Raw genomic sequence first — 22,685 nt, 5'->3', positions numbered from 1 at the left:
TTTTGCTTTCATTTTGCAGAAGCGTCGACCGACAGTAGCTGGCTGGCTGTTCATCATTGCATTTGAAGATCACTTTTTCTAAATTGGCTAATCATAAACTTTCATTACAGTAAATTTCTTATTAATTCTTTAATTAAAATACACTCTATGTAGTACGGATTATATTTTTAATATGATTATAATATTCCAGATTATACCCGTGAATAAGAATATGTAAGAGAATCTCATATTAACATGGTTATTAAAACAACATGGAAATCCTTTCATTTTACAAATCGAAAAAGCATTTATTGATTAAAATTTATTTAGTTAGATAATATCTTTAACCAACATATTGAAAAGAATTATAAACAAAAAAAATTCTGAATTTTTGTTTAACATTAGAAGAAAGTTTTATAGAATTTACAAAAAATATTATTAAGATATCTGATCACTAATATTTTAACACAAAAATAATTTTTTGTAGAAAATAACAGTTCTATATTATACACCAATTTCGTTTAATTGTTTTAGAAAGAAAAAAATTTTCATTATTTCTTTTTCATTTAAAAATAAATAATAGTAATCTCATACTAACAAAAAGTCTTATCATAAAAAAATTTATAAATTCCTAAGCAGTTTGTCGAGAATATTAATATTACTGTAAATTACAGTGTTATATTCTGATTCTTTGATTTTGTAACATTAATTTTTTGAGTTATATAAAAATATCCATTTAAAAAAAAAACTCAGATGAAATGAACGAGATGTGGGTTAAATTTATATAAGTTATTAAATTCTTTAAGTACATTATTAGAAGATTTTTCTATTAGTAAAAAGAAACTTGCGTTTCGAAGAATTATTTTTTCAAGTAATTTTTTTGTGACTTCGTTTTTCATTTAATATTCTACTTAATTTTATATCCTACAAATTTTTCGTATTTCTAAATTATAAGATGTTATAAAAGAAAATAATCCCGCGTAGAAAGTTTATATAAAATTATATTCTAACATAACAAAAAAAAATTTTCCAGAATTAGAAAACAATAAATAAACAACTAACTAAAATTAAAAAAAAAAAAACACCCAAAACAAAACAGTTATATAAAAATGTATACGATAAATAATATAATTGGAAATTCGTTAAAAAAATTAACCTAAGAACATGTATTCAATAAAATAGAAAATGTAATTTTTATTTTAATATTATAAATATACTTATAACAATGATTCTACTATCAAGTAACTGTTTGCCACCAATAATTTAAAAATACATTTCTACTTAATTTATATCTGTATGGTATTGTAATTAATAGGCGATACAAACACGGGTCGAGAATCATCAACCCTTATTACGTCAATAAAATTTAGCCCTGTTGACACGAGTTTATTATATTGGTCGTATCTGGGTCATGTGTCATATTTTTATCACAAGCGAACGATGATACCGACATGCAATATAGATGAAACAAATGTGATTACCGTTTAAGACTTTTTACTCCAATATGTAATAACTGTTTTTGTTAATGATCTTTTACCTGATAGAAAATCGTTATTTTTACTTTGAATTTTATATAAAAAATATTTTGAATAATTATTAAAAATATATAATTTTATCTACAATCATACAATAAAATGTTTTAAGCGATTACAAAGTTAAAATAACTTTTTATCTCAATCAATGCAGTAATATCCCAACGACAGCGTAATCGCATATCCCAGAAATGAATATTAAATTTTGACTAGGTATGACCCAGTTATGCCACTGTTATAAGTAAAAAATAATAGATGGAACTTCATTTTCTCTTAATCAACTTTTTGTTTTAATTTGTTTATTAAATGTACTGTTGAATAATTTCGCAGTTTACTAACCGCAAAATTTAAAATGTACATTTAATAAAAAAATAAATTTTTTCCCTAAAAATAATTAGAATTAGAAAGTTACAAATACAATCATCGAATTGGAGGACTCGGATTAAATTCTGCGAAATGGTATTGATTTTACGGTGAATTAAAACTTATCTATCTACCATATTTTATAAACAAATTGAGGATTCGCTGCTAGAACATCACGATAGTGATGCAACTTGCAGAAAGATTACAGATTTTCTAAGTGGTAAACGTAATGATGAACTACACAACTTTGATGAACATCAACTAACACCAAAGATATAAAAATAAATCTAAAAACACATATCATTATATATGTTATATTCATTCGTGTACAACTTTTTTTTTACCAATAATATTTTGCAGTTACATATCACCAATCGTTCAGCAGAATAAAATAATAATAATAGCGAAGCATTAAGTTTTTGTTACGCTTAGTAAACGATTCCTTTCCTCACAAGCAAGTTCCTGATTTATTTTTAATCTTCATCATCCGACATCGCCTGAAACAAAAACAAAAGTATATACATATATATATAAATGTTATTTTCTATAAGATTAAATTTTAATGTTTCATAATACTATTCGATTATACAGAGTGGCGCACGAAATGATCCATTTGTTTTGGCAATAATTGTTTAGGTTAACAATTATGTTGTCAGAAGTGGCAGCAGTTTATGAATATTAGTTTCTTTTGATTTTGAGTGCGCTATTTGTGTATCGTTCCAAGATGTCGGACAAAGGAAGACTGACTGTTAAACAACGCGTGTGATGTTTTCAAATGACCAAGCTGGCCTCCGTGGCGCGAGTGGTAGCGTCTCGGCCTTTCACCCGGGGTCCTGGGTTCGAATCCCGGTCAGGCATGGCATTTTTCACACATGCTACAAAACACTCATCTCATTCTCTACGGAAAGAATTGCTTGACTACGGACCCGGAAGTGAAACAAAAAAAAAATGAAGCGAAAAGTGTTGTCTTACAATAAGACGATTTCGATATCCTTTACCAACTCGGTGGTTGCTCTCATTTAAAAAAATACATATACTTTACAAAAAATTTAATAGTGATGTTCAGTATTTGAGAGTAATGGCGAACGGCCTGCCGGTGTTCGTTATCCACAGAATGTCGAAGCTGTCAGAACAGCGTTGCTGAGGAGCCCGGGCAAATCAGCAAGAAAAACAGCAGCACGACTTGGTCTTTCTAGGCGAAATGTGCAGCAAATTTTAAAAACTTATATGCATTTGTGTCCGTAAAAAATAATAGTTTTGCCTAAATTAACGGTTAACAACAAACATCAAAGAATGGCTTCACTGAACGAGCTGTGTATCAAGACATATTGTTGAACAATATTTGGTTTTTAGATGAGGCACATTTTCACCAAAACGAGGTAGTTAATAAACAAAATGTGCGCTTTTTGTCTTCTGAAAATCCATACGTGCTTCATGTAAAAGGCGCATCACGCTCCAACAATTAAAGTACGGGCCGCTATCTCAAGTCATGGGATAATAGGGAAATTCTTTTTTGGACAGTGAACAGTGAACGTTATCTAAACATGCTGCGTAATAATTTTGTTCCTCAGCTTCTTGTAAAAGGGTTTCGATTAGGAAACGAGTGTTTCATGCAGGATGCTTTCAGCTAATGTTGTTTCAAACTCTCTGCATGAAAGTTTTAACGCAAATGTCATTTCAAACGATTTCCTAATCGTTTTGTGCGGGACAGAACTGACCTCCGAACAGTCCTGATTTAAATTCGTGTGATAATTTTCTTTGGGGGATTTCTAAAGGAAAAGATTTTCCCTAAACATCCTCATACAGTGATGGAACTGCGAAAGCTGATCATTGAGGCGTACAACGAGATAACGGAGGAAATGTGTCGTCGAGTTATTAACAACATAGAAGTTCGTGTTGAAGAAGTTGTTACATGTGATGGTCATATTCCACACGTGATAATCAGAACATAATTTCCAAGTATGTTGTAAACACTCTGTATTTTACTTTTCTGTATTGCGATACAAATAAATATTTATTAACAAAACCAAATTTTGAATCATTTCGTGCTCCACTCTGTATAAAACAGAAATTTTCATTCGTAAATATATTTCATTATAAAATTATTTACCATCCCGTTAATAAAAAAATACATACTATTGATATCTTCAACGTAGTCTTAAGTTTTAAAAATAAGAAAATTTGTAATAATTACTACTGACTCATAATCTAATTATTTATAAATTAGGTATAAAAAATTAGGTCTTTGTTAAAAAAAAGTTGTTTCTTAAAATTTTTTCGTGAGATAAAAATCCGAAAGTTTTTACGTTGATTAATGCTGTGTCAGTGTTTTCTCTTTACATTATTATAAATAACATATTTTGAAAGAATAGCCCGTAGAGAAAATGTTTATTCCTTTTTAAAATGAAGAAAGGAAGATATTTTCATAAAAAATAAGTACTGAATTATTTTTTTATGATTATATTTTATTGTTTTGTTTTTAGAACTGAAGCGTAGAAGTAAAAATTCTTTCCCAACTTCCATATAAATTTCTGTATTTCTAAATTGATATGTTATTTTTCTACATCTTTAACATTACTGTGAAAAGATAATTAATTATTATCTAGCAAACACGCGTATTTGTATACTATACAAAATTTTAGGTACAATTTAACGAAAAATGAATTTTAGAATAGTCATAAAGAAAATGAATGGTGCGTCTTAATTGCTTCTTACATATAATGAAAAACATTGAGCGAGGTACGAAAGTATACTTATCGTGCCACCAGACTATACAGAAATTAATAATTTAAATATTGCTTAAAAGGCCATATTTAGTTTAAAATGACATAAAATACTGATAAAGTATAATCCAAGTAAAAAATTATAGACCACATTAAATGACTTAAAAGTATAATATATACTTAGTGGGGGTTAAGAAGATAATCGGGAAATAGAAGTGGGGAGTAAAGAATAAAACAAAAAATTATTTGAAAGTAATAATTTTTTAAAAATCGCTGTTTACCCTTAGAAGTCACCCCTATTTTCTTCGGATTTTTTCCGGCCTGTTGCAGAATCCGCCTGTTCACCCTAGTGAGACCCTCTCGCTTTCGTTATTCCTAGGTTACTAAAATCTGAAATAAATCTGCAGGAGGTTTCCCCCGAGTGGTTATGTTCTCAATCCTGCAATCTGACCTATCCCATAAAAGGCTGGATGGACTATGTCAACTGAAGATATCTAAATGCTCATTGATGTATTGTGTAGTGTCAACCTTAGATCTATTGATTATTCGACCAGTTTGCTTTTTTACCCAGGGGCCTATTTATCTTGTAAAGAACTAGCCAAAAGCTTCTGATGTTACTTCTCTCCTTCCCTTTTACTCAGTTTTCACAGTTTTTTTTTTAAATTTAAACTTCCATTTTTTTGGAAACAGCTTTCTCTACCTAGAAGCGATGAATCTGCTTACTACTGAAGATAACGCCGGTGTAATTTGTTTGACTCTATTGTCCTTAAGTTGCCACGACGACGTCACATTCTTTATATTTGTTGCCTCGGCCTTTACATAAGATTTTTTCCTTCATGTTTCAGCTTTCACAGTCATTTTCAATTAAAAGCAACAATTTTTCTAGGCATTTTTTTCGTGTACATTGAAAACCGATTAGTTTATAAGTGTAAATTTTCTTAGTCTGATTATGTTCTTATTTTTGGACTAAAAGCGGTATGAATATAATTAAATTAAATTAACAGATTAAATTTACAATCTGTAGTGAAATTAAAAGAATGATGGTGTTATATTATGAAAAATAATCTAAAAATATGTTACAAATTGGTGTCTTGTTCTATGTTAAATATGCGTTAAAGAATGTAGTTCTGAGGTGTGTGTTTTCTCTTTTTCTTCCTGCTCTGTAACTTAGTTAGTGAATTAAAAGTAAAAAAAATAAGAAGTTACACAATCTACATAGTTTACCTTGAAAATAATAAGCAAATATATTTCATTCATAAAAATCGATGAAAACATGCAGAAATACTTTTTTTCTGTGAAACTTTTTCAAGTTTAATTTTTTCTTTGTTTAGTCAAGTATAGGCCTAAATACATTATTAAGTATTTTTGAGAAAAAAGAATCTGATATGGATACCATATGACTTCCTTGTACGCCTATTAAATTATATATACACTTTTTTTTTTAAATGAAAAGTACATAAAATTGTAATCCCTTAGTTACTTCTGATATTTTCTTTTTTTTTAATTTTATTATTGAATTATTATTTATCGTAATTTTTTTTACAATCAGAGGTTGATAATGACTACTAATAATTCAATATATTTAAATTTTAAAAAAAAGAGATGAAGTGTGATTCGAATCACTGAAAGATCCAAATATTTCGTTAATTAAACTTTTATTTTGCTATAACTCTGGAAGCAATAAAAATAAATACCACTTGTGATACATCGCTGAAAATCTCTCAATGAGGGGTTATTACTGCAGTTAAGAAAAGTCGAAAATCCAAATTTGTTTTAAATTTTTGGCTTTTTTGGACATTTTTAGTTCAGTCGATTGCAATGAAAAGGGGAGGTGCAAAACTAGATGTTACAGCAATCCTAAATCCAAAATTTCAACATCCTACGGCTAATCGTTTTTGGGTTATCCGAAATCCATACATACGTACAGACGTCATGCCGAAACTAGTCAAAATGGATTCAGAGATGGTAAAAATGGATATTTCCGTTGAAATCTGAAAACCGAAATTTTTTGCGATTACAATAATTCCTTGTACTTCGTACAAGTAAAAATTGTGTGTTTAATTTACTCTTTTTTATATTTATAATGGTACATAATTTATGTTAGGATCGTTCAAAAAACGATGATAAAATTAAAAACCAAATATGATTCACAATTTTTTTGTGTAGGTTTAATATGCAAATATCAGTTTATAAATTAATTTTATATAAAAATCAAGATTGTTTTATACAATTTGACCACTCCATAAATAACTTATGAAATTAAAAGTATAATCCTTTATTTTTAATTAAAAAATTGTAACGTGTGCTGTGGCAATGATATGGCGTTGCCAGTTAAGTTACCGAAATAGAGAAAGAGATTAAAAGAAGGTGAAAATTTAAATGAGATAGACATTAGATCTTAGTAAAGAATAGATAAATAAATAATATATTAATATGGTAATAATATATGCTTTACACAGCAGTCTGTATTGGACGCCGAAAGTTATCAATGCATTGTACCCGGTTTATAATTGTTATCAACCACTGTCGGTTTACAACGGCAACCTTGCAATATCATCCAGCCACTACTCGGTCATGTAATAGAAATTAATGTCGTTCACCCTTCACTTTGTTCAGACAGACTCGTCTAACTCATAACTTATAAATTTATTCAATATGCATTCAGTGTCAAACTTATTCAGATAAATTATTGTTTGCTAAACGTCCTGCCAGTAACAAATGAATAAGTTTTTGATGAGCGTACGATCCGTATAGAATAGATTATTTGAACGATTATTCGAATCGTAAATGTGTGAGATTTAATAAAAAATAATTTTTAATATCTATCAGTCGATTTGATTTTTATTTTTAATTTATCAATTACAAAAAAATAAATCTTTATGACAGATATAATCATCATATTACATTAAAGAACATTTTTTCTTATATTGAAATGAACACCCAAATCCTCGGTAGTGCATAATCGAATAACATTATTAATGATAAAACTCATTGTTAATCTTTTTAAAGGAGGTCTAAGAAATAGTAGTAGAATTGAATCTAAAATTGGAAAATATTTTCTATAAAAGAGCAGAGTATAGCGATATATGTTAGCAAGGGAACGGTTGGTTTTTCCCAAAGCGGCACTTTGTTTGTCATACGGGAAACGGAACAAGAAGTCCGGACGTATACGCTGCTGGCATCCCCTAATAGTTACATGGATGTTAGATGGAGTACTGTGGTATATAGGCTGCTCAGGTGCGTTTTACCCCCTCTCATTTTTCTCCCTCTTACCTCTATTAGCCTTTTATCTCAAATCCCCCTCTTATACTAAGTTGAACATACCTCTTGTAAAGGTCTGCCATTAATTTACTCTCATTCCTACTGCTAAAGCTATAAATAGGTATGATAACACATAAATATCGTTAGTATTACATTTTTAATCATTGTATTACATTCGTCAGTTATCAATATACTTCTGTGTGTGTTCTCGCGCACGCGCGTGCTCAGGCACATACACATAAATAAAAAATTAATCACATTAAAACACCACCTTCTATAAGCAAATCAAATAATTATTCTGTTATATATTTTTTTTATTTGGTGCAATTTTTTTTTACATAAAATACGTATTATTTTTCCTTATATTTTTAGTTTTTCTTTAAATAAAAATTAACACTTTCAAATTAACCTGAGTAATTTCACTGATGTATTGGCTATTTAATTGTAGTTGATTTACATTTATTTATTTGAAAGCGGGATGGTACACAGCGTTAATCTTAAAAATGATGAAACAAATCTGAGAATTAAAATTATATGTTTTTTTTAATACACGTTTTATATTACTATATGTGTTTGTTTTAATGTTTTAGATTAATAATCTTTTTGTTCTCTGTGTGAGACCGAATTTGCTGGTTTCAGCAATCTGGATGAGGACGCGTGAGCTATCGGGGGGCAGCGGCGTGGGAAGCCCCACCGTTGCGCCTCGTGTCGTTCTCATCCCGTTTCGAACAGAGGTATCGCTGTCCTACGTCGTCTGTTCTGTTGGTGTTCCCGGTGTTCTGTTGGTGTTCCCGTCTGTTCCCGGTTCTCGAGGTCCCAGAGAACATTCGATGTTTGAAAAACACGGTGTCCCCATGCCATCAGCATTGGATTGCTGTTTATCGACGCACTTAACTTCAGCACATTACGACATTAACAGCTTCTTTAAATTGCCGCTTAAGTTTGATTGTTGTCTAACAGTCGGAGTCACTGGATTAAATGTACCGAATTTCCACTTGGGCCAACCTCTTTTACATTTTCTTTTCCTCCTCCGAACAGACTAAACCCCTGAGGATAGGATGGCTAGGCTTCGGAGATATCTTCACCCTGTGATGCTACCGATAGCGGTGGAGAGGATCTTCCGCGGCCGGCATCCAACAATACCGACTCAGATGGAGAAGGGATTACATCTAAGTCCGTGTCGATGCACTCCCCAAGGATATTTTTGTGGCGGCTACTGAACCACGCTTTATTACGGTCACGAAAAAGAAGAAGGGATGGTCAAAAAGAAACCACGCCTATAAAAGAGACGGAGAATATAATGCAATGGAATATTAACGATTGTATCTCATACTCTTGTGAGCTTCGACTATTTATATATGACACAATCCTACATGCTTGTGTCTTCAGGATGCAATGCGTACTAAAGTCGAACCTGATCGCCGAGCGAGAGGCGGTGTTGCCACTTGTACGTTCACATCTGCCTTTTCGACGAATATAGTTAGATACTGTGCTTCAAGCTATCGTTATACGTCTGCTTTCTCCGGTTGAAGTGTCATTCTGGTCTGAACCGTCCATTTGTCAGACGGAAACTGGATCATCGATGATCTGCAAAACTTATACGACCAACTCCCTGAACCAATAATTTAATAGAAAAATTCAACGTGCATAACCCACTTTGGCGTTCGTAACGATTAGCGAACAGAGGACGCGATTTCGAAGAGTTAACATCAAGCACCGGACTAATCCTATTAAACAAGAGTACAGGTACGTTTTTCAATATACGAAACGGTGAAACTTCAGCGATAGATTTGTCGTTTTGCAGTCCGGTATTGTCGTTCTCCTTGGATTGGAACGTTGATGGGCACCTTCACGAAAGCGACCACTTTCCAATCATTATTACAACAATTATATGGCAAAAGGCACCAAATTTTGTTCGGCAGTGGTGTCTTAAACGTGCCGATTGGACTGGCTACACGGCCAACGTCGTTTTGTCTGGTCATACTGGAAAGATCAATGACGACATACAAGTAGTAACACGAGAACTTTAAATTTTAATTTCGGCGGAGAAAAACATTCCCTAAACCACCGCAAATTTGGCGGAACCCACAGCATCGTGGTGGATCGTCGATGTACATGTAGTGATTAGCGAGAAAAAGAAGACCTTCAATTTATTCACGAAACGTCCAACCCAGGAGAATTAAATAATCTTGTAAGAAACATCGTGCCTACTATATTTTGTCTGCGAAAACAGCATTCTGGGAGGCATATGTCACCTCGATCGGTAGCAGGATCCCCGCTACGCAAGTAAGGCGAAACGTTAAGTCTATAGTTGGCCGATCCGACAACCGTTCGGTAAAAGCACTTCATGAAACCGGTGTCGTCGTGATCTATCAAAAGACTGAATTGTTAGCCGATCAGTTTGAAACTGCGAGTTGCGATGAAAATCACTACAACGCAAGAGAACAATTGGTAATAAACTTTGTAACAGACATCTAGGTTTTTTACAACGTACCGTTTTTATTCGTCGAATTCAATTATTTTCTGCAAAATTCCAGTGATACTTCACGTGGATAGATGATATCCTTATGGATTGATAAAAGACCTTCAAATTTATAGGTTGTGTTGAAAACTAGGAATTTTCTTCTGAGATGTCGGGCATCAACTGTTTTGTTCATTTTGCCAAAATGAATAAAACTACGAGAATGGAAATTTGTAACGTATGAAAGATGCCGGGATTCGAACCCAGGATTAAAGGCTGATGTGACGCTACCACTCCGCCAAGAAGATCAGCTAAGTTGTTTCTGCCGAGGAGATCTTATAAGGGTTGAAATTTTTTCCTTCATGAAAAATTCTTATTTGGAACAATCAATTTAAAAAGTTGGAGTTGTAACAGTAAAACAACAGAATATTTTAAGAACTCCAGTTTTTAAAGTAACAATTTAATATCTATCGTCTAGTTACAAAAGAAATTTGTTACCACTATCTACTTATCATTTCTTAAACAACAAGAAAGTAATATACAAATTCAAGTTAGTAGATTGAAAAAATATCGAAACTTTAATAAAATTACACCCTCATTAAAATTATAATTCATTCAGTATATTATTATTATTTTTTAATATCCTTATCAACAAGCACAAACTTTCTTAAAGTCTAATAAACTTATAATATACATCGCCTTAATACCTCCCCGAATCACATTTTACTTAAAAAAATTATAGAATCATTTCCTGTTTTAAAGGTTGCAGTACTAAATATTATGATTTTAAAATATTGATAAATAACAGCTAAATAGAGACTAAAACTCATTCATATGCCTACATACGAAACATTTTAACAAATCATAACACTTTTTGCTCATGCATCCTCAATAGCTTAAGAAAAACAAAATATCGAGGGAGATCATGTTTTGGTACCGGAAGCAGTGTTTTACTCTCTCTGTATGTAACTTTTACTTTTCCGAGGAAGTAAAGAGAAAAGTGTTATATACTTTTTATATATTAAAGTTTTTTTTAGAAATATTATGAAGTAGATGTCGTGATTGTGTGTGTGTGTGTGTGTGTGTGTGTGTGTGTGTGTGTGTGTGTGTGTGTGTGTGTGTGTGTGTGTGTGTGTGTGTGTGTGTGTGTGTGTGTGTGTGTGTGTGTGTGTGTGTGTGTGTGTGTGTGTGTGTGTGTGTGTGTGTGCGCGCGCGCGCGCGCGCGGTAGAATAACTTTGGAAATGATAAATCAATTTCGATGTGGCTTTCCTTACGTGTTAGGTACTTAGCTAAGTATCATCAAACTAACCCTCCAGGGAGTTGAACAACAACACTTAATGAGATTTTACGCTTTACGGTCTGGCTGCTGTATACTTTCAGCGTTCCATTTCAAAATCAAACTTCGATCTTAATTGTATTTTCTTTAAAAATAGAAACCCTCCTCTTTTGAATAAAAAATCCATGTGTACAAATAATTAAAGAAAAATTATCTTATCAGTTCGTGTTATTCTAATTAATAAGTTTTTTTATTCTTAGTCACAGTTAATTGAAAAAAAAGTACTAACGTTCCGACGTATAATTATCAGGTTGTTTTCAAAATTCTTTCTCCGTAATTTCATATGAAAAAATGTCCTCTTTTTTTTACGGTTTCTCTAGAATTCTAACCTATAACTATTCGATCGTTGATTTGATGAGTTAACATCTATAGTAACCCGTTATACATAATATAATTTACTGAATTAAGTACGTATTAAAGAGTTATACAAACTACACTACATATGTCATTCTATAGTTAAATTTGCTACTCTTAAGCTAATTAAAGCTAAAAAAAAAACTTATTCTCATGATATGTACCAAAGACGAGATAAAAAAACAGGTATTTTAAACCAGAACTCATCAACGTGTTTTCCGGTTCCACTTATAAAATATTACTTCTCTAAAATGTAAAATAAAGTTCTCTAACCACTTTCCCATCTTTAATTTAAATTCTTTTCCCGTTCTCTTATTAAAGTCGCTACAGATATCTTAATTAAAATCGTACTTCATCATAAAATCTTCACATTTTAGAAATCCGGGTGGATGTTGAAAAAGAATGAAATTATTTTCCGAATAAATTTTACCTTATTCGTATAAATATTATCAAATATGAAATAAAGCTATAGAATTAATTTGATTTTTAACATAAAAGCAAAACTTAAGTGATATTACTTGATATGTTTAGATTTAATCTGGCTTCTTTTTGTAAAATTAAAAAAAAAATAATAATTAAGTCCTAAACTTGATTTTTTTTTTTTTTTAATTTTGTAACTCTTTTCATGAAACAGCTGGCGATCCTAACATGAAATGAATAACTACAAGAATGAATAACTTCTTTCTCACAATTACTTCAAAAACCAACCAACTTTTTTTTTCTAATGTTTACTTATCAGTGGATTGAGGTTGTATAATTATTAAAATGTGCTCTTAGAGTGTGGTTTATCAGTTTTCTAGGTGTTTCAGTGTTTTAAGATAAGTCAATAGTTACTTAAATTTTACGGTAGATTTCATAAGAAAGCTACCTATTTTAATGGGTACCATGATTCGACTTCCGGAAAATTTTGAAATATCTTCGCGTTTCACATTCCCCAGTCACCAAAACCACCGTCAGTTCAAAAGTTTATTTATATATATATTTTTTACTTTTTGTGGACACAATAACTGCCGTAATTTTGCACCAATCACTTTCAAATTGATTCATAAAATACAACGACCCAAAATTTCGGTGGAATTTGTTAATGGCCAAAATCGAACCATGGGGGTGGAAATGGAAAGGGCTTTTTCGAAAAAAAAATATCGCTATACCATTTTTATTAAGTAAAATATCGAACTCGTTTAAAGTTACTACTATTCTTTGGATAAGAGCCTAAAACTTATCTAAGTAACATTTTTTGATATTACCAGCTATTGGCCCAGGGGTTGGAAAAAATGGAGTTTCGAAGACAAAAAATCATACCCCTCTTAATAGGCACAGTATCGAATCGGTATCCCTTAGGCAAGGGATTACCAAAATGTTGCTGGAGTTGGAAGAAGGTGAGACTTGTATGATAAACATGTGAAACTTTTTTCACATGCAACCATTGTGGAATTGAGTAAATTTGAAGTTATTCTTAACTTTAAGGTGGAAATCTCTTTTATCCCCTACTTAGCACTGGTGAAATTTTCCTCCGCCTTCCAGGGTGCCGAAAGGGATTTTTTTTATATTTCGAACTTTCCTGCATAAGTGGTATTCCTGAAGAGTTTAATTTTTTCTGGCAATATAAGTGTTCGTTTCAGTGTATCACAGTGTTCGGTACCGATGAGTTAGAGATAACTCGAAATATTTTTTAACTGAAATATTTCAATTTTAAGATGACATGATGCATTCCAAAGTTGTTCACAATACTATAAAGCCGCCTTTTTTTAATTAATTAAATTGTCGTTCACCAATAGGTATTATTAAATTAATTAAAATTGTTAATATTTTACTTGTAACATTAATAATTATTATTGTTAATAATATGCGTGTTTATATGTTTATTTGAAGACATCCTTTTGCTACAAACTTAGTAATGTGATATGTATTTAAATATTCTGCTACGAAATTTACTTTCAATTAAGTTTTTTAAGTTTTAGATTTTCGTTTTTAATTTTTACAGAGTTAAAAAATTAAGCAATAGATAAACTATTTACTACAAGATAAAATTTTCTTCGTTTACAAAATTTAGTTTTACAATAAATATAAACTAATATATAAAAATACAGTTCAGAGGATAGAATTTATAAAAAATCTATTCATAAATCTTCTTTTAAAATTATTGTTTTGGTAATAGTTACTGTTACATTTTCTGCTAAGATCACTGTAGTTTCTATTTTTAACACTGCTTATCCTTCTTAGCTTCATTCTTTTATATCGTGTTGACATGTTTCGGAACCACTCCATTATCTAAAGTTATTGCACTGATAATTCATATTTCTGTTAATCCATATATAGCGTTTAGTCAACGCCCCTCCCTATATTTGACGTCATCCCTTATCTGGCCTTCTTGTTTATTTGTTATTAATGGTTATACATATTTTTTTTAAATTTTATTTACCTTTTCTGCTTTTAATAGATTCAGGTTCTTGAAGAGGAAGTCTACTGATCTATTCTGATCTATTCATTTATAATCGTTTTATTGTTACTTTTAACTTAAAGATTTCTAAATTTTCTAAAATGTTCCTTCTTCTTCCTTTAACAGATTTGCAAATTAATTTCATTGATTCTTCCATTTTCATCGGGGTATGTCCTTCTTTTAATAAATGTGTTTCAAATTAGAATCATTTTTTTTTTTTCAAAGATCTTATGTATTCTTTATACCTTAATCTTAATTTTCTTCCCATTTGTCCAACGTATGTTGTATTGCATTTACAGTTTATTTTGTATTTACCGTTACTGTTGTATATATCTTTTTCTTCTATATTGTTATTAGAAATTTTTTTTTAGTTTATTATTTGTATTTGTACAAATATCCTTTTCAAGAACCACAATTTATTGAAAGCATGAAATAGATAAATAAACTTAAAAATTGAGTATAACTATTAATAACAAATAAACAAGAAGAATGCCAGATAAGGCGTGACGTCACGTATAGGGAGGGGCGTTGACTAAATGCTATATAAAGATTAAGAGAAATATAAAGTATCAGTACAATAAGTTTTGACAATGCAGTGGCTCCGAAGCGCGTCAACAAGAGATAAAAGAATGAAGCTAAGAAAGCAAAGCAGTACTAAACATGAATCTTCTTTTCTTGTTTTGCAGGTTTTTTGCTTATTTTATCTTTTTTACTGGTAATTTTTTCAAATAAAATATCCTGAACTTCTGTTAAAATTTTGATGGTGTTCTTAATCATACATACATTTTACGATTTAGATTTCCTTGGGTTGTATGTAAAATAATAAAGTAAATCTAAATCTGTCACTCTCCCAGCCTCAATATCAACGTTGTATGGTCTTTGTACTATCTAATATCTACAAACTTGTAGGTTCGAATCCTGACCTAACTTAACAATCTTTCCTCGCTGCGTAATTCATATATCCTTCAATCATAAAATATTAACTACAGTTGTGTGTCTACTTGTTTTTACTGAATGAATAAATAGACAGTTATACATTATTTCTTTTCCTCGACGTTATCTTAAACCATAAAACTTATTAAAAATATTATAACAGCTAGAAAAATTTGAACTTACCTATGGGAACGAAATCAAGCCAAGGGATTTACAAGTTTTTGTAATTTACAGTTGAGGTTGAAAATATTTGGTTTTGGAAAACAAAATTTGCTTTGGATGTGAATTATATTTAGATCAATAATATAATCTTTGTATTTAAGTCAAGTTATTTTAGGCTCATTTAAGTAATCATTTTTTAAATAAAAATTTTTAAATTAAATTTATAAATTATTGTTTGTAAGGGCATTTAGTTTATTACCTGATATTTGTACAATCATTGAAAAATTTTGTTTATTGTGTTTTTTTTTTTTTTATAACTTTTACTGTAGTGAAGATATTAAAACTAATTGTATAAAATATTTCTGAAAGGGGTTCCGATTTGTACAATGGTAGAAAACTATCTTTCTAATCCAAAGGAAGCTAATTCGAATCCGACGCAGAAAATTTAAAGTTTGTGATCTAATGGATGGATCTAATAGATTATCCCAGTCGAAAACGGTACCTAGTTTTCACTGTCAGTAGATGTTAAAGGTTTCTCTAAGCGTCTCGCTACATTACTCCCTTTTATACCGCTACTTGTGAAATGAAGAAGTACTAACTTCACTGTATACTTTTCCAAGTTGTGGCATGGTTCAAGGGTTAATCAAATAAAAAATTAAAAACTTTTCATTATACCATCAGTTCATTAAAGTGTTTAACTGAATCATTTTAATTCTAGTCTGTTAAGTATCTTAAAACTAGTAATTAATCACGTTGTACCACCTCTACCCTTAATCTGTATTGGCAATCCCTCAAGTCGATTTTAGGATTGTTTTTCTTATTGTTATTTTTAACCTAACTGAATAAGATCCAATATCAGGTATCCACTTTTTCTTTCGCTCATTTATTTTACCACTATTCAATCGTTTTTTCTCAGCAGAAACTCTTCATCGCCCTGTTACAAAATCCATTGACTTTTTTTTCCCCATCTGATGTTCATTTATTTTTCTCTAATCCTTTTCAACATATCCGTGTTCCTGACATTGCATTAACAAATCGTTCCTTTTATTTCCTCAAAATTCATATTTTTAGAGTTTATTTTCTTCTTTTCGTTTCTACTTACTCCAACCGAGCCATATGGCAACTTTTTCTTCTTCTTAATACTTCCTACTTGTTACCCAGAAATGAATGACGTATTTATTTTCTTCAGTAATTGTACTTCCTAACCGATTAAAACGTTCATCAACTTGTTCTTCATTCTTTAAACCATTCTCAAATTATTCCTCCTATCAATCTGTTCTTTGTCTTTCATTTACTTATATCAATCCTAAATCCTTGAAATTTTATTTTCAGATCTTTACATAGTTCTAATTTTTTAACAAAATAACAACTTGCAACATTATAAAAGAATACATAAAATTTTAATATCTGTCTGCCTTAAATTGTCGATTTTACTTCATTAACTATCATTTTTACTTGTAGATATTAAATCATAATTCTCCTTCACATGTTAGGGATCATAATTAAGTAACCCTCATATCTCAGTTTTAAATATTGTTGTACTTTCCTCCCTGATAAGAAAGATTTTATATATATATATAAAATCTCATAATTTATTAAAATCTCCATACAAATATCTAAAATCTCACAATAATAACTATAATAATAATAAAAAATTAATCTTAATTACTTTCCTCGTCAATTAAAGATAAATTATGCATAATAAAGTGGTAAGCGGCTTTCATTTTGTCTATTTTCAGAAGAAAATTCTTAAAAAAAGATTGAAATAAAAAAATGTTTCCTAAACAGATAATTAAATTAAAATCGCCTAGGTATAATAGAGATAAAAACTTATTATATCTACAATGTCATAATTTCATCGAAATTTAAAAAACTATCGTTACAAATACGGTACTATGTTTTTTCATTAAATTATATTTTTAATTCGTTGTGAAGTTCAGAAAAACTCGAATTTTAAATCTTTTAAAAGAATGCAGGCTTTCAAAAATTTATCTTTGCGTTTATAAATCTAAAGTAAAATTCCTTTACAAATCAATATAAAAAAAATAATTTACCAAAAACGGAGCCAAAATGTGTTATTTTATTTTTTTTAAATTAAATTTCATATTCTTTACGCTGACATCAAAAAATAGTCGGGCTAAATGATTGTAGTAGTTGATGTCCACACATCTCATTAAAAAAAAAACAAATTATTGAAATAATGCTGTATTTTGTGTTGTTTTTTTACCTTTATTATACCAAGGAAATTTTTATTTGATTGTCTTTTTTAGAAAGCATTTTTTATTTTAATCTTTTTTAAGAATTTTCTTCTGATTTAAACAAGATAAAAGTCATTTACCATCTTATTAACCAGAATTTATGTTGAATTGATTACTAAAGGTTAATATGAGAAAATAAAATGGCCGAAAAGAGCGATTAGCATTGCTGAGTAATAGCACTCATATAATTTATAGTATTATTTTTATTATTATAAGAGTAGTATGATCTATACGGTTTGAATTACCTCTCTGAAATCTTCTCTTCAAGCTGAAATTTAGTCTGATATGATAATTAGTAGACACTATTCCCATAGCCATATTATTGAAATGGTATATTCATTGCGTATGAAGGGTGTTGATACTTGATTTACAAGAGAAACGTGTTTTTATCTTCGAATTATACTTCAGTACTCGATCTTTAACATCATTTTTTGAATACCTTTTTGGTAAATACCTGAAGAGACCTATACCTAATATGTCCTCAGTACTGAGATTAAAGTCAAAATTCAGATAGACGAGCTGAGTTAACTGCAAAAAAATATCCGTAACAGGGAAATTGTTATGGATATTGTTGTGTATATTTGAAATTAGTAACAGTAAACGATATTCAACGATATGAACCTTGTGGTCACGCAAGAATTCTGATTATTACTTTCATTTTAAAATATAGTAGTAATTTTAACATAATAAATTTCCTACATTTTATCAGATGTTTCAATTCACTTGAAAATATTTTGGGAATATGAGACGTAAAGAAGAAAACAAATTAAGTAGCTTGTATATTAATACCTTAATATGTAAAGATACAGTATTAATTTTGTTTTTCGTGGAATATTCCGAGTGTAAGATATTATACTCTATTATAGCCTGTTTTTTCATTCACTAAACATCATATTATTATCATATTGATAGCAAAGTAACTCATATAGAAATGGATAAAGTAATTTAAGCGAAAACAAAGTAAAGAGGTTACAGTAAACAATAATGGAGCTAATTCATTAGATTTAACGCTTAACGCTAAAGAGCAGTAAAGTGAATGGCTCGGCTTCTCGGGTACAAGTTAGTTAGCTCATTAAGATATGAGAAGAGAGCTTTGCAACCGAACGAAACGTGATTTAAAATAGAAAGAAATAAAGATTCTCGGAAGAGAAGAGCAGATGAGTGCGCTATCGTGCGAGCGCAAGTATAATAGAGACAGAGTAACCCCCACGTTTATTGTACTTTCTCTCTTGTGCTCATGACTAGAGGGCAAACTCCCCGGTTCCTCATACTCTCGTCTTGTCACTCCTACCCGGATTTAGAGAAGCATTCCCGGTACTTTGCCTTTGGCCATTCAACTCTCCCTAACTCCTCCTATTTAAACTATCTGTGTTCGACATCTGCCAACATCTTAACAAGAAGCTTAGAATTTCCAATATATTCTATATTATTTTGCTATTTAATATTCGTCACAAGGAATTTCTAAGTTATTACATTCTTCTGTTGTGGGTATATATATATAAAACATGTAAGTGTATCAGTCAACTTTGCAACTTTGCAAATATTTCATCTAAATGTATTTATTGATATTTAATTTATAACTACTTTTTCAAATTTGTAAATTCTGATATTTATTTTGTTCATACAACTGATTAAAAATATTCCTAATACAAACTAGGAGAAAAAGTCAATTTCTAATTTTATTTTATCGTTATCTGTCGCCGTATTTTTTATATGAAGTTTAATTGTTTTGATACTTTCATGAAGCAAGTTATGCTAAAAACTTGAAGCCGAATGACAGTTAAAAAAAAGAAAATCAATTCTAAAAGATCTCATACTTTATTTTATTCACTATAATTACGATACTTTTATTAATCATTTAATAGATTAACAGCATGAATTTAAAAATACATTTGTATTGAATATCGTTTACTAAAAAAAAAAAAAAAATTTTTCCATAAATTTTTTCATCATTTATTACATCTCAAAACATTATTCGATGTTCTATTCGTTATTATTATACAAATAAAAAATTAGATTGTTCAATAATCATTTTTTTTAGAATTTATTTTAAAGTGTAATTCCCGATTGATAATATATATCATCATTTTTAGGGATCACATCCATTAATGGTTTGGCTCTCTCCATTTAACATGTTCTTCAAGTTTTTTACTAAAATAATAACTAAAATGTACACTCTATTTCACATTCATCCTCTTCAATTCAGAGAATATAAGTCAATCCTCATAAACATTATCCCTAACACTACATATAAGTTACATTAAGAATTGATGTTACATTAAGTTACATTATGAATTACATTCCATAAGCCACGTGTGTTGCTTATCCCTAATTTCTAGGAAAAGCCATCGTGAGAAAGAATCTAATACAGCTGTAATCTTTGTTTCTTTATTCTAACAGTAATAATAATTATTCATTGTCAGTCTAGCATTCAGGTGGTAAAGTCTTAGTAATATCGTTCGATATTACATCGTCCTGTTTTATAACACAGTATGTACACATAATGACGTTAACTAATTATTTATGATTATATGTGTACTAATTGTAATAAATAAAGTTCGTTTTTTTTAAAATGTAGCTCGTTGAGTAACACTCATATATATATATATATATATATATATATATATATATATATATATATATATATATCAGTTTATTTAAATTAATCATTTTATAGTCCATAATTCCACTGTTCGATAATTTTATATATATATATATATCGAATTCAGCCAATCCGCCAAGTACAGAATTAAAGAAACATTCTTACCGTTATTTCCTTTTCATTATAGCGCTTTCTGGCATAAGCCCATCCTCAGTAATGTTTGCTGATTTATCTTTATCTTCATCTGCACATTCAACTACCATTTAACATTTTTATATTTGATTACTTTTTTAAAACTTTGGTTATTGATCAAAATATAAAAATCTTTAAACATTTACAGGACATACAGTTGTTCAGTCAAAAAGTTTTAAAAAATTTAAAAAGATCTACTAAAATGTTGCTTTACTTAATATTATAAGTAATGCAACATCGATGATAATTTTAAATAATTTTAGTGAACAAAAAAATGTTATCTTAATTGCAATTTTAGTGGATGTATTTAAACTTTTTTTACTGAGCAACTGTATGTTCTGTAAATGTAAAGTTTTTTTAATATTTTGATCGATAACCAAAGTAATAAAAAAATAATCAAATATAAAAATATTGAATGGTAGTTTTATGTGTTGATGGAGATAAAGATAAATAAGAAAACATTACTGAGAATGGACTTAGCCCGAAAGCGCTCTAATGAAAAGGAAATAACGGTATGAATGTTTCTTTAATTTGTACTTGCGGACTGGCTGAATTCAGTATACATATAACCGATTTAAATATTTATTATTTCCTTCCTTATAGAAATTTATTTAAGCTTATATAAAATTACTTAGCTTGTACAGTGTGACATAACCAAAATTATTTGTACAGAAACCTTTTGTTACCAAGAAGCAATTTCGAATGCTAATCGAAAGAAATAACATGGACATTAGTGCCGGGATTAAAATAAAAAATAATGTTTGAATTGTTTAAATAAATAAATTTTAAAATCAAACAACCAGTACGCACAGTAATATAATAAGATCTATCTTACATTAAACAATAAATTTTTAAATACAAATATTTGCTTTGTTAGTTTTTTATTTTAGAAAAATGTTTGATTGGTCAGATTTCAAATTGGAACACGTTAAGCACAATGTATAAATAGAACCTACTAACTCAGAAAAATTGAAAATTATATTTAAAATACTTTATGTTTTGCAAGAACAGATTATTAAATAAACAAAAGCAAATCAAACGAAAAATATTATTAGTCTGTACAGGTGGACGTATCCGAGCGTCGTCAGCTCGGGCTCTGTATGTGGAGTTGAGCGATATTGATTTTAGTGGAAGTGACATTGAGCCTCCTCCACCGCTGGCTTCTTTTGCTGAAAGAACTGGGGCTCCATCAGCGGAAAAATCATCAAAACGCTGGTTGGGGCTTTTCCCCCTCGACAGTGGAGGAGCAGAAGAAGCTTCGTGTGGCCGGAAAGTCTGGTTAGGATGTCGGTGGGTCGGCTCCGACGGGGGAGCCGGGTACGTTGCCGAGGTGGGAGGAATGTTTCTCTTACAATCTACGTTGTCTTCTTAAACATGTCTTTGACCTGAGTGAGTTTAGTGCGTGCTCACACTAACACGAAGAAGGAAATCAAAGACTGTTCCTTCGAAATGGATAGTTTTGTGTTGAAAAGTTTTGGAACCTCCTGGAAGAACTACACTCGAAGGGCTCGAGGACACCAGTGGAGGATGTGACAGTAGCCACCCAATTGCCGGTGGTGATGGAATCAAGGGCCGTCCAGACGGAGGACAGTGGCACCACTTTAGTGTCAAGATTTCTCATTTTCGTACGGCAAGCACTGGACAAGGGGGTGAATGATGGAGATCTTCCTCGGTTGAGTCTTCATCGATGGCCCAAGGAGGCATTTGTAATTAATGAAGTTCATGAGAACGTTGCTGGTGCTGATAGACTGGCCTGGGTGGTGGAATTAGCCCAGGGTGCGGAATCTTGGGCTGATTCACGGATGTTGGAGGAGATGCCTTGGGTGGGGCCGATGCTCCGATCAAGCTCGCTGCGGGTGGACTAGGTAGTCGCTGGTAGAACTTGGGCCGAGAATCTGACTAGTGGGGGCGGTACCAGTGGGTGAAATGAACATCATGGTATCATTTGATTCTTCCGACCGTGAGAAGCGGTTGGTCTCTTGGAGTCCGCCAGGTTAGCCGTTGGCCGCAAATCCCCGAATTTGTTTTTGTGGGCCTCAGGGGAAGATGGGGCAATATAATAATAAGGTGGCTGAATACTTGGACCGC

The 22,685-nt window shown here is 30.7% G+C and overlaps 2 protein-coding genes across 4 annotated transcripts in view; one reads left to right on the top strand and one right to left on the bottom strand.

Moving 5' to 3' along the window:
- LOC142324503 (uncharacterized) overlaps positions 1-22,685 on the top strand; it is a 985,220-nt gene that overhangs the window by 784,508 nt on the left and 178,027 nt on the right. The gene's annotated exons all lie outside the window — the stretch shown is intronic.
- The window catches only part of LOC142324631 (low density lipoprotein receptor adapter protein 1-like), a 68,275-nt gene continuing 46,661 nt past the window's right edge, over positions 1,072-22,685 (bottom strand). The window contains exon 7 of the mRNA XM_075365479.1: positions 1,072-2,371. Within this exon, the coding sequence (XP_075221594.1) occupies positions 2,348-2,371 (24 nt within the window). The 3' untranslated portion in view covers positions 1,072-2,347. The remainder of the gene's footprint in view (positions 2,372-22,685) is intronic.

Source organism: Lycorma delicatula, chromosome 5, assembly GCF_047948215.1.
Source record: "Lycorma delicatula isolate Av1 chromosome 5, ASM4794821v1, whole genome shotgun sequence".
NCBI lineage: Eukaryota > Metazoa > Arthropoda > Insecta > Hemiptera > Fulgoridae > Lycorma > Lycorma delicatula.
Note: the sequence above shows the minus strand (reverse complement) of the source record. Positions and strands in the feature narration are given on the sequence as shown.